We start from the raw sequence: 20,396 nt of genomic DNA on the forward strand, positions 1-20,396 counted from the left end.
CATGACCTGAGCCGAAGGCAGTCGCTTAACCAACTGAGCCACCCAGGCGTCCCGAAAGCACTATTATTCTTAACACCTGCAAAACACACACACACATCCCTTCTCTAATCTCCACCAAAGGTGCCGTTGGCTGTTCCAAAGCTTTGTCGTTTGAATATCAGATTCAGCTTCCCTTCCCAGGAAAGCAGAACAAATGCAGTGGGAACTGACTGCAGGCATGCTGCCTCTAGGAGACGCAGCCCGTTACTGGCGGCCCAGGGGACGCTGGGGAAGAGAGAAAGCAGGTGAGTGTGATACCTCGCGGTAATTAGGAGCGCCAGCACTTCTTCCCCGACGCCCTCCACGTCCACCACCAGCGCCAGCTCATATTTCTGCACAGTGTTGGAGCACAAGGTCACCTGGAAAGAAAAAGGTGAAAAGCGGCTCTTCTGCAAGGCCAGCCCTCCCTCTGCTCAGGGGGGAAAAGAGCAGGGGAGGGCCACACGGATGAGTAGGGCTTCTAAGTACTTCATTATGGGATGTATGGCGTTTTACATTTTTAGTGGAACAAGTTACATTTCGGGGTCAGGGCCTGCTGAGTTTTTTCAAAGGCCAGGTTAGAAACCAAATGGCTTTTAGCACAATAGGTTTGCTCATTTCTGAGAAGACGGTATCAGAGAAGTCATATAACTGCATCGGGGGAAGAATGACCCTGAAGGATGAGCCATATCAAACAAATTTTAATTACTCAATTTAAATTGTTCTCTATGCCTCTGGGCTATATCCATTATGAAAATTCAATACACCAGTAAAACACTATAGCTAAGTCCCTCTTAGAGCAAAATAAATGAACATAACCGTGACAGTTCCAGAAACCAGCATAAGGAGTCAACTAGATAGTCTTCTTTTCAAGAAAAATCAGTATCTTGGGACGCCTGGGTGGCTCAGTCAGTTAAGCATCTGCCTTCAGCTCAGGTCATGATCCCAGGGTCCTGGGATCAAGTCCCACATTGGGCTCCCTGCTCAGTGGGGAGTCTGCTTCTCCCTCTGCCTGCTGCTCCCCCTGCTTGTGCTTGCTCTCTTTCTCTCTGACAAATAAGTAAAATCTTTAAAAAAAAAAAAAAATCAAAATCTTCTCTCTCCCCTTACCCTCCATATTCATTATTAGAGCAGAAAACAGGAAGCTGCAAATAAAGGTCTATTCAAGGACAATATGTGCCCAGTATATTTTACCCTATGTTTTTTATTTATTATTGTGAAATTTTACATTCAGGCTGTTGAAGTCTTGTCACAATTTTTAATTGCTCAAAGATGATTTGTAGTGGAAGAGATACTTCTAAATGTGGAGAACAGCTTCTGGCATAGGTGAAAGCTTTTCTATCTATAAATTATGTATGAAGGACTAATTAAGAATTTTTTCTTGGTTGCAAAGGGAATCACTGGAAGCAAATTCTAGTCTACACAGACATGGTTGAAGTATAGTTCAGGAGCGAAAACTGAAGCTTGAAGAAAGCTTTTCTAAATATAAAGGGGAAAAGAAGATGGAGCTGTTGATTTGGAAAGCAAACTTGTCAGATTCAGAGAGAAGTAGCTGCCCCAGCATGCAGAGATGCCTGGAGTGAGGAAGCCCTGTTTATATCTCTGAGCCAAGGTCAGAAGGCAGAAGAACAAGAAGCTCTGGCAGAAGGCTGCTAGATGGATGCTATGGCTTTTAAAATCTTCCTGTGTGATGTGCGAGAGGCGAAGAGGAAAGGTAGGTAATGTGTAGGCTGAGCACTAAATACAAAATAAATTCTTTGCAACAGTGCTTCTTCCTGGGAAAGTCACAGGTAGGAACTGCTATGATCTGAATGGTTGTGCCCTCCCCACTCCCCCTGCCAACAAAATTCATATGTTGAAGTCCTAACCCCAGTGTGATGGTAATTAGGAGGTGGGGCCACTTGGGGGTGATTAGGTCATGAGGGTGGAGCCCTCATGAACAGGATTAGTGCCCTTATAAAAAAGATCCCACAGAGCTCCCCAGCTCCTCCCACCATGTGAGGACTCAGGAAGTCAGCAGTCTGCCACCTGGAAGAGGCCCCTCACCAGAACCCTACCATTCTGTCACCCTGATCTCAGACTTCAGTCTCCAAACTGTGAGAAATAAATTTCTGTTGTTTATGAGCCACCCAGTCTTGAGTATTTGTAAAAAGAGCAGCCCAAACAGACTAAAACCACAACCCTGAGAAGTTATACCAATATATGATATAAACCTCATTAGGTCCACGGAGAAGCCCTTGGAAGAGCCAAGAAGTCCCAAAAGAGAGAGACTGAGGATGAGTGGATTCATGGTGAGATATTATAAAACATTTAAAACAAATGTGGGGGATAAGACCATAGCTGAATTAAATATTCAAAGATAACAACTAAAGAGAAAATTACCAACCTTAGCTATGGAAGTCTTATTTTTTCTTTCCCAGAAAAAGATAAAATAATTTCAATTTAGTAGCCTTCAATAATGCTAGACCTAACTCTTTGGAGAAGCAAAAGTAAGTGAGGGAGGACAGTAAAACATTTCTCAGTTAGCTGTGAAATAATTCTGCTGGTGGCCATAACCAGAGCATCACACTGTGGGTCTAAATATAAACCACTGTTAGGAATACCACATCTACATTCACCATGAAGTCCAGATGTGTATTAAAAACTGGGTATCATCTATGGCACAAATCTGGACTTTTATTGGTATAAACGATTTGATTCTGAAGGAAAGTAGGCCTTAGTTATCAATGAATTCTTAAATCTTTTAATATTCATACTACCGTGGACACTATCTTTATAGAGCAGCGGTTCCACCATGAATCACTAGGATCCATTGTTCTGGTGAAGGCAATGCATCTAGATTGATGGAAATGCCCTAGAGTGGTGTCTGTTCTTTTTGCCCAATATATTTGTAGCTGGTTACTTTGGCCCCAGTAGTTTCTTGCTTTACAGGCCCACTTTTCCACGTGAATTAGAGGCACTCTCTCCCACTGACGGTGGGCATGGAAAGCATACCTTAGCTGTGGTCCTAATAACTATTTGAGAGTTTGGCTCCTTGGCCATATGTGCTGGAAGGCTGTGCACTTTACCCTGATAGCGGCAAATCCCTGGGGGCGGATGGTGCCACTGCTGGGAGTGATGGTGAATTCTTTTGGTTTCATTATGGGTATTTCATCCTTGCTCCAAGATGATCTTTTGTAGTCTGAATACTGATTGCAACTTGAGATGCTTTTATGGCCATCGCCATCCCCAGGGACACGCAGTTGGAAGGTCATGGGGACCAAGGAGGTATTATTGAGGGAACACATCAAGGTATGAGGGAAGCCTGGAAAACAAAATGTGAGGTAAGAAGTAAGAGCCCCACTATAGCCTCCTTTGAACTTCAACCTCGGCTAGCATTGGCAAACCTCTCAGATGAAATGTCTATGCAACTCATTGTTACTTGCTTAACTCTACTTCTCCCTGATATAGTCTTCAATTGTACAATCAAGGAATGCATTTCTTTTCTTCCTTTCTTTCTTAAGAATCACCTGGAATCTTGTACAAAGGAGGAGGGCTGTGATTCTGGATTTCTAAAAAGCTCTCAGATGAGACAGGTGTCAGAGACTCATGGACCACAGCTTGAATAACAAGGCTGCAGAGCATCTAATAACAATACACACTCAGAAATGTAGGTTCTTGGTCTCCATTCCTTTTTTTTCTTTTTCTTTCTTTCTTTCTTTCTTTCTTTCTTTCTTTCTTTCTTTCTTTCTTTCTTTCTTTCTTTCTTTTCTTTCTTTCTTTCTTTCTTTCTTTCTTTCTCTTTCTCTCTTTCTTTCTCTCTCTCTTTCTTTCTTCCTTCCTTCCTTCAATGAATACTTTTATACACTTACTATGTAGCAACAATAGACATAAAACCATCCCTTGATGTCCATCCAGGATCCTCTCAAGAAGCAGCCTCTAGTATCTGCTTGGTGAATAGTCCTCCAACAGTATATTTTGCATTTAATTTTTTGCATAGAGTACAGATTTTTTTAAGAAATTGAATCCTCTTTGCTCTTTTTATTTGCCAATGTGTGAAAGGAGAAGCCTGTGTGGTTTTCCCTGCTGTGTGACTTAGAGCCTGCCAAGACATGATATAACTCATCCTGGACCTGTCTGAGGCTCACACACTCAGGGTCGATGACACAAAATCGAATAATAGCCTCTCCTGAGAGAGACTTTACAATCTCCTTTGGAGACAGCCAGAGACCACTGCACCGGCTTTTATCTCCCTTAGGCAAACCTATTTTGTCATGTTAAATCTAGCCTTCCTACGTTCAGTTCGGGGAGACTCCTAGTCCTTTTCTAAGAGATACAGATCCTCCTTGCCTGGCAAGCAATAAACTGAACTCTGATTTTGGATTCCCGAGGTGCCCACTGTATCTCCTACCACTTTCAGAACAAGAGGAGAACAAATATGCATATTTCTACTAGAGGCAAACATTACTCTTTCTACCTTGAACCCTACTGCGATAAAACACAATTGATCTCAGGAGTAGTTACTACATCACTGCAGGGGGTATTTTGACTTGATCTATTTCTCGAGATCCCCATGACTGAGCCTTTGTCTACACATTAGGGCTGCTGGAGGAAACACGTTTATATCTCCTTTGTGACACCACCTGCCAATCTACTTGGAAGAGATCTATTACGGAAAAAGAATTGCCTGATTAAGTGTACCTGAAGGATTTTCTTGGAAATCCCAGAGGAACTGCTCGAAAGTCAGTTTCACAATCATGTATTGCTGCATCCAACTTTTCTGAACTTTCCCAGCAAGGACTCCTGAAACTATAGATCACTCACCCTTATTTCACCTGACCATTTATGAAATAAACACTCTTAGAATGTAAGGTGTACTCTGGAAGTGGTTCGTATAAGGATTCACACGGGTCCTTCCAAACCATTGCTCAGACTATTTCCCTGAAGCTAGAAGTTTTTCCAAGAATAAAGCCAGTTGTAAGCTCCTAGCTAGAACAATTCCTTTCACAACTACCTGTAAACCCCATATTGCCTGTTAAGAAGCCTAAAGAAGGGAATATTATTTGATTAAAGACTGCATGGTCATTACTAATAAAAGTGTTACTTCTAAGCTTCTGCTTGCATCAAATCCTAACACTATTGGGTTTAGGCTTTCCTCATGCTTTCTATGATTTTTTTTCCGCTAACCTTTGTAAGATCTTTCTATAATCATTACAATTACGATTTTAAGGGACAATACAATTAATTTACACCCCACTTAACACCCTCCTAAAGTCAATTTAAATATTTCTTCTCGAGTGATATATGACCAGCTCATACCTGGGCCATGGAAGACAACTACCATGCTGCCTTTTTTTTTTTTTTTTTAATCCCTATATTTATCCCAGCAGCTTTGCCCTCAAACCCTAATTTCTCTGACCAAATTATCCAATGGTCAGGTCCACTGAATACCTGCAGCCTTCTAAATTCCTTATTCTCATTCAACATATTCTTGTAGCTCCTGAAAAATAGTGAGTGTGCAGATACTGACCCTGCCCCTTTGGCTCTATCACCTGGCGTATCAGTCGTTACTTGGTCCATTGTACTCTTTGATGAATCTGAGGATTTATCAAAGCTTCACTGTTTCTTCAGGGACAATCACCACCCAAATTCTATAATCTGACTCTCTCATGCTACTGTAGCTCCAGTCAATCTAATTAATTATTATATATGTCATCCAACATCCAATCTTACCATCAAAATATTTATAACCATACTTTAAACATTTCAGATATTAACCAATAGTACAATACTATTACCTCTCATCTACTTCAGTGATTTATAATAATCTAACACCACCAATCCCAACAGGCCCTGATGCCAAATCTAGAATCTTCATCTCTAAGCAAATAAGGCCCTCTAACACTAACCTATAACAGACACCTCTTCAAGAATTCGCCTTACCGCCAATATGGGGACAATATTACCAACTTCAGTTAGCTCAATGTACTCCCCAACACTACGAGTCTCTGCAAACCTTGTTTAACTCCATACAATATGCCAGTCATCCCAAAATAAATTCCTGAAAATAAATTCCAGAAAATTCCTCCAATCCCTGGCTTATTCCTGTAACAGTTAATTTTTCTTGCATCTGGAACTATATGCACCCTTATTGGTCTTTCATCCCTGAGCCAATAACATGTTTACTTTTGTCTGACTCATCAAAGCCCTAATTGCACATGTGAGATAGTAATTAGGAAGTTTCCAATAAAAAACTCTTCCATGGATGATGTTTCTTTGTGACAGGAGGCCAAACCTCCTGGAGAAATAAATAATGACACTTTGGATAAGAGTCATGAGAGAACTCTAGTTCCAACTTTGGGACTTAAAAGGATTATCATAAAATAATTTTGAAATTGTATCAAAAAATTGTCTCTGACTTTGGATTTTTACAGTGCAGAATCCAGAAGAACAGCAAGTAGCTTGAATTAACTGACCCAACTGGTTTTGAAAATGAAATAGCCCTAGATTTCCTGTTGGCAAGCAAAAAGGTATTAACCTTTCAGCAGTGAACAACAGGGCAGATTCTAGACAATGAATCGGTATGAGATTTCTTGGAGTGATTGAGGTGCTTATTTAGATTCTGCTTTCTGCCTCCAGGGCAATATGATATAGGGCACATTTTCCAAATATTCTGTGTTGGAGTTCATATTTAAATGCCTGTGGAAGGATGCATCAGTCACCCAGACCTCTCTGTGGACTCAGTTGAGCCGTTTGGAGGATAACTGCATAGATCTTTGGGTAAGTAATTCACCTCTTATTGTGGATCAGTCACAGTAACCCTGGAGAGTATGTCTGTCTTAGTCGGCCATCAGACAATTTTCAAGTTGTAGGTCACTTTTACTTTCCTTCAAAAACTCTATCACTTAAACTTGCCCTACAAATTTATACAAATTTCTCCAGCCATTTTCATATTCTATGGTAATAAAGAGATATTCAACTCCATTTATATAAATTTTCCTATATGTTAGGAAATGTTAAATGTTAAAGCAACTGATAAAGGCACTATGAATCAGCTTTTTGTAAAGAAGAGATATTTTTGTAAAGAAAACTTTTCCCCAAGTAGATGGGCCTACTTGAAGCAAAAGAACTGAAAGTCAAAATGGAGGAAACAAAGAAAAATGGAAAGGATTGTGCACTATGGATTCAGAGTAGGGTTTCTCAAATTATTATCTAAATTATTTTGAAATTTCTAAATTAAATTATCACCTCCTCAAAGAACCACTGTGATGATGAATTAATTTTCAATGAAATCAATTAATTAAATGTGATTTAAATTAGATTAATTTCTCCCTAATGAGAAAAATTAAATACTAAGGAATAAGATTCTGTTGGGTAGGGCTGAATTTTGGAGGACCACAAACATTGATTAGATCTATGCTTTTTTTTTTTTCTAACCCCAAACAAACAATTTTTGCCCCTTTGGGGCAACATTACCCCTGTTCACAGTACATGACTTAGACAGATCTCATTTGAAATACTCATTCTACTACTGCTGTGTGACCATGGGAAGTTATTTAACTGTTCGAATGCTCAGTTCTTCCAGCTCCAAAATGGGAATCCTAAATAGCATCTACTCAAAGGATTGCTAAAAGGTTTAAATGTAGTACTGCATGTAATTCACTTAGCAGTGATTGGAATATAAGAACGAACCAATAAATGGAAACTTTTACTGCTAATGCCGTCATTTTTATTATTAGAAATGCTGAGACAGGAGGAAACGACTCAGGGAAGTAACTGAGCAAGAAGACAACACCAAAATATAGATGTCTTCCATTTGGAGTGATAGAACACCTGAGTCAAACCACCACTGAATTCACTTGAAACTTGAGAGCATCTCTGTGAACAGGATGCTGTGTAGCCAGACTGGAGAATCAGAATCTGCATATAAATAGAGTGTTCAGGTGGGCGCCTGAGTGGTGCAGTCAGTTGAGCATCTAACTCTTGCTTTCGGCTCAGGTCATGATCTCAGGGTTGTGAGATCGAGCCTGGCACTGGGCTCCCTGCTCAGTGTGGAGTCTGCTTGAGATTCTCTCCCTCTCCCTCTGCCCTCCCCCACTTGTGCTCTCTCTCTAGAATAAAAAATTAAATCTGATTAGATAGATAGATAGATAGATAGATAGATAGATAGATAGATAGACAGACAGGGCTTTCAGAACATTCAGATAGGAGTGTGAACCCTAAGGCTTTCCATTTTTCTACTGCTGGAAAAGCTGGGACGACCACAGGCTTACAGCTCTTAGTGCCCAGGACAGGGTTATAACTTCCACATATAAACTAGGAAATGACACCAAAATGAACTGCTGCAGAGGAAAGAGAGAACATTTCTAGACCCTTTTAGCTATTACCCATAAAAAAATGATAAGAGAGGTTCTTTGTAAACCTTCCTCCTTCCATGTTGAGAGAAAAGTAATTCCATTCAATTTCTAACTTCAAATGGAAAAATACTCACCAAAGGAAACATCACCAAAGTGCAGAGCAGGAACATTAAAATGGAAGGTAGGTCCAATGACACAGCCTCTGGAAATAGGAATACAAATTGGGGGAGTGGATAAAGAATCCAGTGAATTCAGAGTAACAATCAGGAACTAGGGAGACAATAAGTCCTAAAAACCATCAACTGGCATTAAGTCAGTAGGCAGTCATGGCCGAGTGGTTAAGGCGATGGACTTGAAAGTGGCATTAAGTCAAGTATAGAACCTAGCACTTAAAGAAACTACAAGAAGATGGTCTATCACAGTGGTTCTTAGAGTTCTTTTTCAAGACTTGAACCACTGGATTTTAGCAAATGATGCTGTAGTTAACTTATCACCAAATTCCTACCAATGAATGAAGCAGAGCAGACAAATCACCAAACCAACAGCACAGAATATTAATGTGGATAAATACCTATCATAGCTTTATCATGCTCTATCCCTCACTCCCTGCCCTAAGCAGCCACTAATCTATTCCCATTTCTCCTTTTGGTTCTGTCAGCTTGTCATTCACATATCTGGGGGCTCTAATGTTAGGTGCATATATGTTTATAATTGTTATATTTCCTTAATGGCTTAACTCTTGTCATTGCAAAATGTCCCTCTTTGTCTCAAGTAACACGTTTTATTTTAAGTCTATTTTGTCTGATATTAGTACAGCTTTCTTTTGGTTACTGTTTGCCTAGTGTATCCTTTCCCATCCCTTTTAGTTTCAACTTATTCATATTTTTGGATCTAAAAGAGCATATAGTCGTATTGTGTTTTGTGGGTTTTTTAAAAAAATCCATTCTGCCGATCTCTGCCTTTAATTTAAGTGTTAAATATATTTACATTTAATGTAATTACTGATAAAGTAGGATTCATGTCTTACACTTTACTCCTTGTTTTTTATGTCTTAATGCCTTTTCATTCCTCTTTTTCTCCATTATTGCCTTCCTTTATGTTAAATGGATATTTTCTTAGTGTAGCCTATTAATTCCCTTATCATTTCTTTTACCATATTTTTTAGTTAGTTTGGGGAATATTTGAGAGAATGGGCAATCACATCCTGAATTTGGAAAAATAATTCACAGAGTCAAAGGTTAAGACAGTAGGAGTCACGCAACAGGAATGTCCAACAAACTCAAATTCGCCAGTCACTGTACCTGATATACAACCTTGCATGTAGGAGGTGCTCAAGAAAAGTTTAAGTGAATATCCAAAATACACATTTATTCCTAATAGAGTAGCAATGTGTATGTATGTGTGTCAATAAATGCAGTATTAATTATTAGGCTGCACTTAATTAGGGAGTGGCCACATGAAATTAGGATGGGCTTTCTTATTCAACCTGAAGGACAATTAGCCTGTCTTGGCCAGTATTTTCCTCTTTCCTACATGAAAAGTAAACTTATGGTCTTTTAATACCCTGTACATTCTTACCCTTAGATAGGGTGATTATTATTTTTATCTTAAATATTTATAAGAGCAGAGCTTTAAGGTTTTGTCTTCCCCATTTTGGATGGAGGCCCATCAATGAAGCTGGATGTTGTGGAGGATACTCATGATTCTGAGCAATACCTCTTGAAGTCAGGAAGCCGGAAAACCTTATTCAGCTGGGGCTTTGAAGAGCTGATCTCCTGGAGTTTACCGAGAACCCTCAAGGATCAGACAATCTCTGAAAGGGAGATGGAGGTTGCATTTGCAGGTTTGCTCTTCCTGCTTCTCCAGAGAACCACCTCCATCGTTTGTCACGAGATGTGAATTGTTATTGAGGTGGGAGGTGAACTAGAGCTCACATAATGTGAAAAAGTACTCCTGTCTTCCTCATGTTCTGTTTATCACTGACAGATGTCACCCGTGGGCCAGGATGAGCATGGTGCATCTTCTTGAAGAGTCAGTGTTACTCAAATATTTAGAAAGCAACACTGATTTTTTCTATTATCACAACCACAGATGTGTTGTGGAAGAAAATATAAATGCCTTCTGAATGTTTCAGATAAGTCTTAAGACTTAAAAAGAAGTATAGGATTATGGCAGTCTGTCTCAGCCATGCCACAGAAGCCCTAAGACACATTCATTCACTCTCCTTATTTGTTAGAGGCTGTGTTCGTTTGCTAGGGCTGTCATAACTGAGCACCACAGACTGAGTGGCTTAAATAACAGAAATTTATTTCCTCACAGCTCTATGGGCTGGAAGTCCAAAATCAATGTGTCAGCAGGGTTGGTTTCTTCTGAGGGACTCCCTCCTAGGTTGTAGATGGCTATCTTCTCTTTATGTCTTTACAGGGTGTTTTCCTATCTGCGTGCTTGTTCTTATAAGGACACCAGTCACATTGTATTAAGGCCCACCCATATGACCTCATTACTTCCTTAAACATCCCATCTCTAAGTGCAGTCCCATTCTTAACTGGGTATTAGAATTTCAATGTATAATTTGGGAGGACACAATTCACTCCATAACTATCATGAGACCAAAAATTTTCCTAGGATTCTTCAGGCCACAGTGTCTATGTTATCTCCAGACCCCGAGGGAGACCTTAGCTGTAGATGGAAGGAGGTCCTGCTAGCAGTAACCATAATAAGAGAGACTGCCATGGTAATTAACAACCTGGTGCTGTGAAAATCCAAAGAGGATCTGCGATGTGTTCTGAAGACATGATCTCGCTAAGCACCAGGAACCAAAGTTGTAGATCTGCCCAATGGGTTGGTCATAGAAAACTTCTTTTTAAAACCTGAGGACAAACTCTGCTATTAATGACTTTCAATTATCACAAACAGCTGGAGAAGCCATCAAAGGACTTCTAGCACAAAAGCTGCAAATGTCTAGCCTAGGATGACTGACGCTCTAAGTAGACTCTTTTATGATACCTGGAGGTATTATAGGTATGAGCATTTAAAAATTTTACTTAAAACAAAAATGAAAGATGAAAGTTTAGAGAAACTGGGATAAGAGTTAAAGCCAAGTCCAGAAGATGATTTTATCTAGGTGTTACTGTAATGATTTATTTTCCCTAAATATCCTAAAACAGAGAGTATAACTAGGAACTAGTTTAATGTTTTAAGTCCCTATTTTATAAAGCTATAGCTTGTAGAAAAACTAGATCCCCAAAAAGCATCTGTGTCCACATTATAATAGTAAGTTACACGTGCTCAGTAGGTAAATGCTGGTGGAAATTTAAAACACTCCATTATTTTGATGTATTCCTACTAACAAAGACAGTTATGGACATCCAAGACACGATCTGGTTTTGAAGTTTAAGAAAGCAGTAGATAAAAGCTTCGGTTAGCTTCCACATTAGTTATAGATAATATCTTACCTAATGGTCAATTTCACAGGCTCAGGGGACCCATTGACATTGACCAGGAACACTTCTTCAAAGTGCCCCAAAATGGCAGAACTGAAAGAGATCTGGACCGCCTGGACTCCATTTGGTTCGATGATGCCTTCCCTGGGGCTGAAAACAAAGCAGGCCCCCAAAGCCGAAGTTGGAGGGATCACGTTGAAGAGGGCATCAATGCTGCCTTTGTTGGATAGTATTGCCTATATCAATAAAAAGCCAAGAGTGCAAAGATAGAGCATGAACATCTGATTTATTTTCACATAAGCACGTGGCTGTACTGTTTAATACCAACACATAGAGAGCTGCAGGAATTAAAGCCAGAGAAAAACTCCAGGGGAGAAATGAACAGTCTTCTGCCTTGAGGGTTTGAACATAAGAAACCCAATGCAGAAGTAATTTTGTGTTTTTAGTATCCTCTTTGGAACAGAGTTGTCACATGTACTATAGTCATGTTATAAATACTGATTGTAATTACATCTACTGAAAAGGAGCCTTAAAATGCCTTTTCTGATACTCTGTAGGGTAACTGAGGGAAAGTAGGTATTTATCTTATATGCATGAGAAGGTTGAGAACAAGTGACATACTGAAAAATAAGAAGTCAGAATAGAGGAGCAAGAACTACCTAAGCCTATGTTTATAGTGTAGCCTGGAGAATGTGAACGAGACATCACTGTGGATTCCAGATGACAAGGATTCTCTTTGTTGTGCTATTAGATTTCATTCTATCGGGATACTGTCACCTCAAACTATTGCATGGATACAACTCTATTGCTTGGGGATGCTTGTGTAAGCAACTGTTTTACTATAGCAAAGTTTTATTCCTATACACCATAGGCCCATATTTGCTTGCACAGCAGGTATGTGTATGTAAAAAGCTCATGCCTGGCATTCAGAGTTGTCCACACCTGGCTCAATCCATCGCTCCTGCTCCCACCTCCCGTGGTGCCTGTCGGATGAGCCTGTGCTTTAACCAAGCAGCTCTGTTCCTGGGCTTCTAAGACAGTCTCTATTCCTTGCCAGTGCTTACACCTGAACAGGTGGACAGCACGTTCTTCTATTTACATACTGCCTTTGACCTGCACTCAAAGCACCGAAGAGAAAGAGCACAGGAGATCAGGAAGAAATGTACAGAAAGGTATGGGGCCAATGTCAGGAACCTAGAAGAAGCCAAGGGAAGAGAATTTCCAGAAGGGGTTGAATGTGGACAGAGCTGATGGGGAATAAACTCTAAGAAAATGTTACAGATTTTTTTTTTAAAGATTTTATTCATTTATTCGACAGAGAGAGACACAGTGAGAGAAGGAACACAAGCAGGGGGAGTGGGAGAGGGAGAAGCAGGCCTCCCGCCGAGCAGGGAGCCCGATGTGGGGCTCGATCCCAGGACCCCGAGATCATGACCTGAGCCAAAGGCAGACACTTAACAACTGAGCCACCCAGGAACCCCCAGATTTTTTATTTTTAATTAAAAGCCATCCCTACCCTTGAAGAAGAAAGGACTCCAATAGAGTGTGACTGCAGAATCCAGAGTCCAAATGTTTAGGGAGTGAGTGGGTACGGAGAAAATAGTGGTTGATTATTTGAGATTCCTGTTTTGAGAGGATAAGAGGTGAGGAACGAGAGTGGGGGCGGCAAAGCTGTGGGAAGTATGGCAGAGGAGACCCAGTATATTTGTATTAAATGCAATAATGCATACTCAGTACCTGACCCACATGTTTGTTGTAGTAAGAGAAGAGGGCTAGGTAACCAAGGGAATGGGGTCTGGGTGGATGTGCAGTGTCCACTAGCTCAAGTTGCCTCCCGAGAAGCAAAGAAGGAATCAAGAGCATGTGTAGAATAGAGTCGGGCCTTTGCAGAGGAAAACCACCACTTTTTCCAAGAGAAGATGGATGATGCTCCAAGAGAGATACCTAACTAATTGCTGCTTGATATTTTATTCATCTTTTTACATTCATTTTCCATCCCCCTCACTCAGTTTTAAGTTTCCTGGTCACAGAATTCATGCTTCACCCTTCATTCCTTTTAAACAGACCATGTAGGAAATGATGATGGTCAGGGACCCAGAAGCCAAATTGCCTGGGCTCAATTCCCAGTTTTACCGGTGACTTCCGAGCTGTGTGACCTTGGGAAACCTGCTTTGTTTCTCTGTGCCCAGTTTCTCCGTCTATAAAGTGTAAGTACCACTAACTTCTCAGATTGCTGTGAAGATGAAATTAGTTTATGTAACTCTTAGAATAGAGTGCCTCACAAAGAGGGCCATAGACAACAGCGATTGCTGGCTATTTTCTCAGTGCCACACAGAATGGGTTTGAAATGGGCCTGTGCTGAAGAAGTGATTGACACACGTTAGTGGTAACTTAAAGGCAACTCAAAGGTGTTAGTGGTAATTCAAAGGGAATTCCATTCAAAGGGAATTGTTTTTCTCTCTAGGGAGATGCAGGATTGCCTTTTTATGTTTTGGTTAACAGCAATATTTTACCCAGATTTTGTACAAGGCACCAGGTCTTCCATGTTCGAGAACATGCATGTCATTCCTCTCCCCCTGGGAAAGAAGCACGTTCATGTGTATGCAGAATCCAACAAGTCATTTGGGACGAAATTCTGAGACCTTTTGATTACCTTAACCTTGCAGTCCAATTCCTTGGGGAGAAGAAGTTTATACTAGAGCTTCACCTTGTTTTCCTTCTAATTACACTGGGGAATAGTGTACACTCTTGGAGCTGTGGTTTACTTTTTACATGTTTGCTAAGCTCAGCAATGACTAAGGGCAACAGCTGGTTATTCAAATTCGTCTCAAGGAGGTAACATAATAAATTGAAAGAGAGATGCAATGAGGCATCAGCACTAAATACGCAGAGAGTGCAAAATATTCCTGTAAGAAGCACCTTACCATGTCCTTCTCTGCCAATGCACAGCGCTCAAAACTGTCCATTCTGATGCAGCACCTCATCTAACACTTACTTAGCTGGCTGTGGTTTACTTAATGGTCAAATCTAGGAGGGTGGGAAGTGGTGGCCTCAAATACACTTTGGTTAAATTGATAAGAAATTATTATTACACTCAGGGAAAACTTATCCATTTCGCATCAGAACTAAAGGTCCTTTTCTGATGTGGCATCCACAAGACAGTCTGTGAGATAGGAGGGAAATTCACCCTGGATAAATTACGGACAGAATGTGAACTTCGTAAGAAGCATTGCACATTTTCTTCCTCCCAAAGTGACTCTTTTTTCAAAATGCAAAAGACAATGCAACATAGTAACTGTGCCATATTTCAGTTCATGACAGACATGTGACTCTTCATTTAAATCGTGCTCTTATGTATATTCCATCTCATTATGACATTAACATCTCTATTTACCTTTCACACCGTCCCATTTAGGCCACAGTTACTTTCGAGAATGTGGGGATAAACCGCACGGTAGGAAGCTCTCAGCAGCAACCAGGCATCTGCCTCCCATGCCGAGGTTAGGCTGAGAGCTGAGCTGGCTATAGGCTGGAGTTGCTCATGGTGAGAGCCCCGGGATTGAAAGGGCAGCAAAAAGCCTTTTCTTCCCAGGATACAGGGCCCCAGTAACCCAGTGCTCGCTCACATTTACTAGCTGAACGACCTTGCCAAGTTACTTAACCAACGTGGCAGAGTCAGGTTTGCTGTTCACTGAACCCACTTGCTCTTTCTCCTGTGCTCCCAACTAGACTGCATTTCCCAGCTCCTTACTCTTGCAGTGATGCACAACTGACGCCTATAGGGCCAGCTCCTAAAAAACGTCTTCCGAGTGCCTCTCTCCCTGCTCTTTCCCCTTCCAGCTGCGTGACACTGTGAGGCTGCAATCCTGCAGGCCACACTGGGGGGGGGGGGGGGGCAGAGCTATGAGCTGGAAGGAGCCAGGGGCCCGATGCTCTGCAGAGAGCCATCGGCTGAGGGGTAACCTTGCTTGAGGCTTTATGTGAGCAACGAAATAGACTTGTCATGTCTGAGAGAGTATAGATCTTTGTATTTGTTACAGTACCTAGCATTACCTTAACTAGTAAAACTTCTCTAAGTGCCAGCTTCCTTGGCTATAAAATGGGAATAGTCATTGCACCTACTCCCTAGGGGTTAGTGAGGCCCAAACTAATGAATGTAAAAGTACTGGTATTGTGCTCAACATACATGAAGGATGATGTTGTTGATGGTATTAACCACTCTGCCTCTTCTTGTTCATTTGTAGAGCAGGTATAATAAAACCTGCCTTTCCCACTTTTGTCACACGTGGATAAACGTGCACGACACAAGGAAGCATGGAACCTGACACCTGTTTGTCACTCATTAAATAACTGCTTTTATTACTCCAATTAGAGAAATACAAACGTTTAAAGTTTACCAATATTTGTAAAATAAAGTTTCAATGGTTATAATTTGATATAATGTAAAAAAAAAAAGTACCCTAGATACAAAGTTAGTGGTGAGGTGACACTGAAGTAAATTTGATCCTGAAGAACCCATGATTACATCTTGTAAAAGGATCATTTTCTACCTAATTGGAAAGACAAAGCAGGGAAGTTTCAAATAGAAAGTTCCAGAAACTATGACTGGTTTTTAATCATGGACTGGACACTAGTGCATTCAGAGAAAACTGAAGTGTGAAAACAGCTGTCCTCATTAGGGCATTCTGGAAAATGTGAAAGTTTCTCTGTCTTCTGGTCTGTAGGATTTATGTTGTCAGAGAGCAAGCATTAAATGGGTAGGGAGAAGATTATGATTTTCCCCTTTGCAATCCATAAGATGATGAGGATAAAACCAATTAAAGTATGTCTTTGTTGCCTTGAGGAAACTTAGAGGGGAAACCTTCAACAAGGCTAGGAAGCAAGGAAGAGCCAGATCATTCCAGAGTCTGAGTGTGAGTAATGGCAAATGGATGTGATTGTATACATTTTCTATCAATATACACATACACAAAATAAAATGAACCTAAAAAGCTAAGTACTATTTGAGTCTCAATGAACAATTCTAGTGCTTACCTCATAACAATGTACGGATCCAACGAAAACTTTTCCAATGTCCAGCATTTCAAAGTTGAAGTGAATCTTTGGTCCCATTCCTTCCCCTTTGATTCGGAGGGGCAGACGGATCTCTCGGCCTATAAAAACAATTCAGATTTTATTACCCTGAAGGATGCTTCATTACCCCCAAATTAAGCACAACATGTTGCCAATGTAAGCAATCAACAGTACTGCACTGGACCCAGGGAACTGCAGTTTAACCAATGCTGAGGATTTAGCTTATTTTTAGGAAACAGGAACACTGGTAGTTTCTTAACTTTAGGGAGCAGCTTATATTCTAATTTGGGCTGATATCTTAGCAGAAAAAAAATTTAAAAAATTTAACCCAGTCTTAATGGTATTCTTAAGTTTCTTATTTAAAAAAAAAAAGTAATTTCTCTAAATTAGAGAAGGGTGACCACTGATTGATGCTTCTTATAAAATGAGAGTCACCACAGGACTCCAAAGGACATTGTTCTCACTGATTTTCCCTAGATTTAGGAAGATCAGCATATTAAGGGATCTGAGTCTAGGAGTCTTACCTGACCCTTACTTTGCAGACTTTCTTTCAGTAGAGGTAATGGGATCCACTAAATAATATCCACGATTGCACATCCACAGTGGACCCAGGGTGAACAGAGAACACAACCTTTCAAGTATCGATTGGTTTCATTTTCTTTTTAAAAATGGGATATCTTCATTTGATAATACATGGTCATTATAAAAATATTATAAAAAAAGTGGAAAATTCTCACATAATTCTATTACCCAAAGATCACTATTAGTATTTTGGTGCCTATCCTTCCATACTTTATCATATTTAAATACTAAAATACTACATAAAATCGTATTTAAATAGTAAATACTATATTAAGTTTAATATAAATGAGAGCATATGCTATATATTATTTTGTAACCTGCTTTTTTTTTTTCACTTAACAATATACCTGCAACATTTTTTACATACCATCACCTGAAGATGGGGTAAGTATTTTTAACCAGTCCCTCTTGTTGGATATTTAAGTGGCTTCCAAATTTTTTTTTTTTAAGATTTTATTTATTTATTTGAGAGCGAGCAAGCAGGGAGGAGGGGCAGAGGGAGAAAGGCTTCCAACTTTTCATTCAACAAATTACAATGTAATTAATATCCTTGAATGCACTTATGAACAATTTTCCTACATTTTCTTCAAGCACCTTGAAGATATTCTATTGTTTCTTGTCTTCCAGTGTTTCTATTGAGAAGTCAGCTTATTGTCTTATTGCTCAGTTGAGGTAATATGTCTTTTTCTCTGACTGCATTAAGATTTTCTTTTTGGTTTTGGTTTTCAGCAGTTTTACTATGATGTTCCCAGGTGTGGTTTGCATGTATTGTTCCTGGGCTTTGTAGCAGTTCTTGAATACGTAGATGAATGCCACTCATCAGTTTTTGGAAAATGTTCATTGTGTTTGCAAATATTGCCTTGCTCCATTTTCTCACTTCTTTCTATCCGGATAGATAAACTTTTGCTACATCCTGTTCGGCTCTGATGCTCTTTTCTATATTTTATCTCTGTATGCTTCAGTATGGGTATTTTCTTTAGATCTGTTTAATTTCCAGTTTATAAGATTTATCTCTGGCCATACAAGAGGCTATTCAGTTCTACTAAGTTCTTAATTTGTCATTATAACTTTTCAGTTCCAGACTTCCCATTAGATTTTTTTAGAGTTCCCAGGCCTCTGCTCAATCTTTTTTTTAAAGAACACTGAATCAAGGAACACTCCATCAGAAACTAATGATGTTCTGTATGGTGATTAACATAACATAATAAAATTTAAAAAATAAAGAACACAGAAAATCTTTTTAACATTTAAAAAAATCTGTCAATTCTATTTTCTGGCTCTCTATGGAGTTTCTATTGTTTATTGTGGTGTTCTATCAGACTGTGTTGTCTCCTCATGTGCATGGTCATTTTTGACTGAGTGCTGGTCAGTGTATATAAAATGTGGAGTGGTCATTTGAAGCCCTGAGAAGACATCATCTTCCTCTAGCTTCTGGCTGATGACTAGAGGGCATTAGGATTCCCTAATCTTACCACTCTCAGCTAAGATTCTGGGAGAGAATTAAGCCCTGTACCAAGTCATTTGAGTGACTATCTTCTCAATTTTCCCAAGAAGGGTATATAGCTAGTACTATCCTAGATATAAAGGAGACGTTAATTCCTCATACATAAATGATGCCTTAGAAAATTCGATATTATCTCCTGGAACCCCAGTGAAGAGGAACTGTTGTAATCAAATTGATAACTGAAAAAGAAGCCAAAGCTGAGCTTCAGTCATTGTGAGGATCAGTGCATTTCCAGTCCTTACTTCACTAGGTCTCATCCTAAAGTTTAGAAGGTTACTAGAGCCCTTTCTCCTTAGGCATCCCATGAACTTCTATGTTTCTTCCCTAACTCTACTTAACTTTTCATTTTCTCTGTAGAATCTACCAAAAAGGTGGTACTGCTAAGGATAAAGTGGCCCCCACAGTCTGATTGTCTTGGTTTCCTTCTTCTCTTGGATCTTGGCTCTATAATTCTTCACTGTTCTGTAGTTCTCAAAAAGGCTTTGAAAAAATTTTGCCTTGCTCCTCTAGTTGCTTTTAGAGGAGAAGGGGGGGTGGGGTGGAGAGAATCCAAATTGTCTAGCCCACCATTAATGGAAATAGAATTGCTAGAACCAAGAGATGCACATTAGACATTTTGATAGCTATAGCCATATTGCCCTCCGGAATGGCTGTAGGAATTTGCACACAAACACCAACAGTATTTAAAGATTTCTATTTCTCCACACCCTCCCTGACAGTGGGGATGTTGTCATTTTTGAAAATCTTTGATAATTTGATAGGTTATCCTTAAATTTACACCACTTAAAGTTCTTTAAGCAAAAATAATATATTTGCTCTGTGTGTAACAGTTGAACATTAAAAAAAACTTTGATGTTCTGTTGGATGTAATCTTTATTTTTTAAAGATTTTATTTATTTATTTGTTAGAGAGGGAGAGAGAGAGAGCACAAGCAGGGGGAGTGACAGGCAGAGTGAAAGGGAGAAGCAGGCTCCCTGCCGGGCAAGGAGCCTGATGTGGGGCTTGATCCCAGGACCCTGGGATCCTGATCTGAGCCGCAGGCAGACGCTTAACTGACTGAGCCACCCAGGGATCCCAGATGTATAATTTAGTATAACAGCAAATGTACTTTGAACAACCAAATCATATTTCTAACTTATATTATTATCATTATAATGCCTTGTGGCACTTTATGTTCCAGTCTTTTGTTGCTATTTAACTTCTGTATTTTTTTTTCTTTTTAAAGATTTTATTTATTTGACAGAGAGAGACACAGCGAGAGAGGGAACACAAGCAGGGGGAGTGGGAGAGGGAGAAGCAGGCTTCCTGCCGAGCAGGGAGCCCGATGTGGGGCTCGATCCCAGGACCCTGGGATCATGACCTGAGCCGAAGGCAGACGCTTAACGACTAAGCCCCCCAGGCGCCCCAACTTCTGTATTTTTTTTTAAAGATTTTATTTGT

The 20,396-nt window shown here is 40.0% G+C and overlaps 1 protein-coding gene across 1 annotated transcript in view; it reads right to left on the reverse strand.

The window, feature by feature from the left end:
• The window catches only part of HYDIN (HYDIN axonemal central pair apparatus protein), a 364,500-nt gene that overhangs the window by 198,127 nt on the left and 145,977 nt on the right, over nt 1-20,396 (reverse strand). Inside the window, exons 12-16 of the mRNA XM_081806373.1 lie at nt 16,832-16,950; nt 11,810-12,033; nt 8,489-8,556; nt 3,087-3,322; nt 298-398 (exon numbers count right to left, since the gene is read on the reverse strand). Of these exons, the coding sequence (XP_081662499.1) occupies nt 298-398; nt 3,087-3,322; nt 8,489-8,556; nt 11,810-12,033; nt 16,832-16,950 (748 nt within the window). The remainder of the gene's footprint in view (nt 1-297; nt 399-3,086; nt 3,323-8,488; nt 8,557-11,809; nt 12,034-16,831; nt 16,951-20,396) is intronic.

Source organism: Leptonychotes weddellii, chromosome 16 (genome assembly GCF_054177405.1).
Source record: "Leptonychotes weddellii isolate Sample4059 chromosome 16, ASM5417740v2, whole genome shotgun sequence".
In the NCBI taxonomy this organism is placed as follows: Eukaryota; Metazoa; Chordata; class Mammalia; order Carnivora; family Phocidae; genus Leptonychotes; species Leptonychotes weddellii.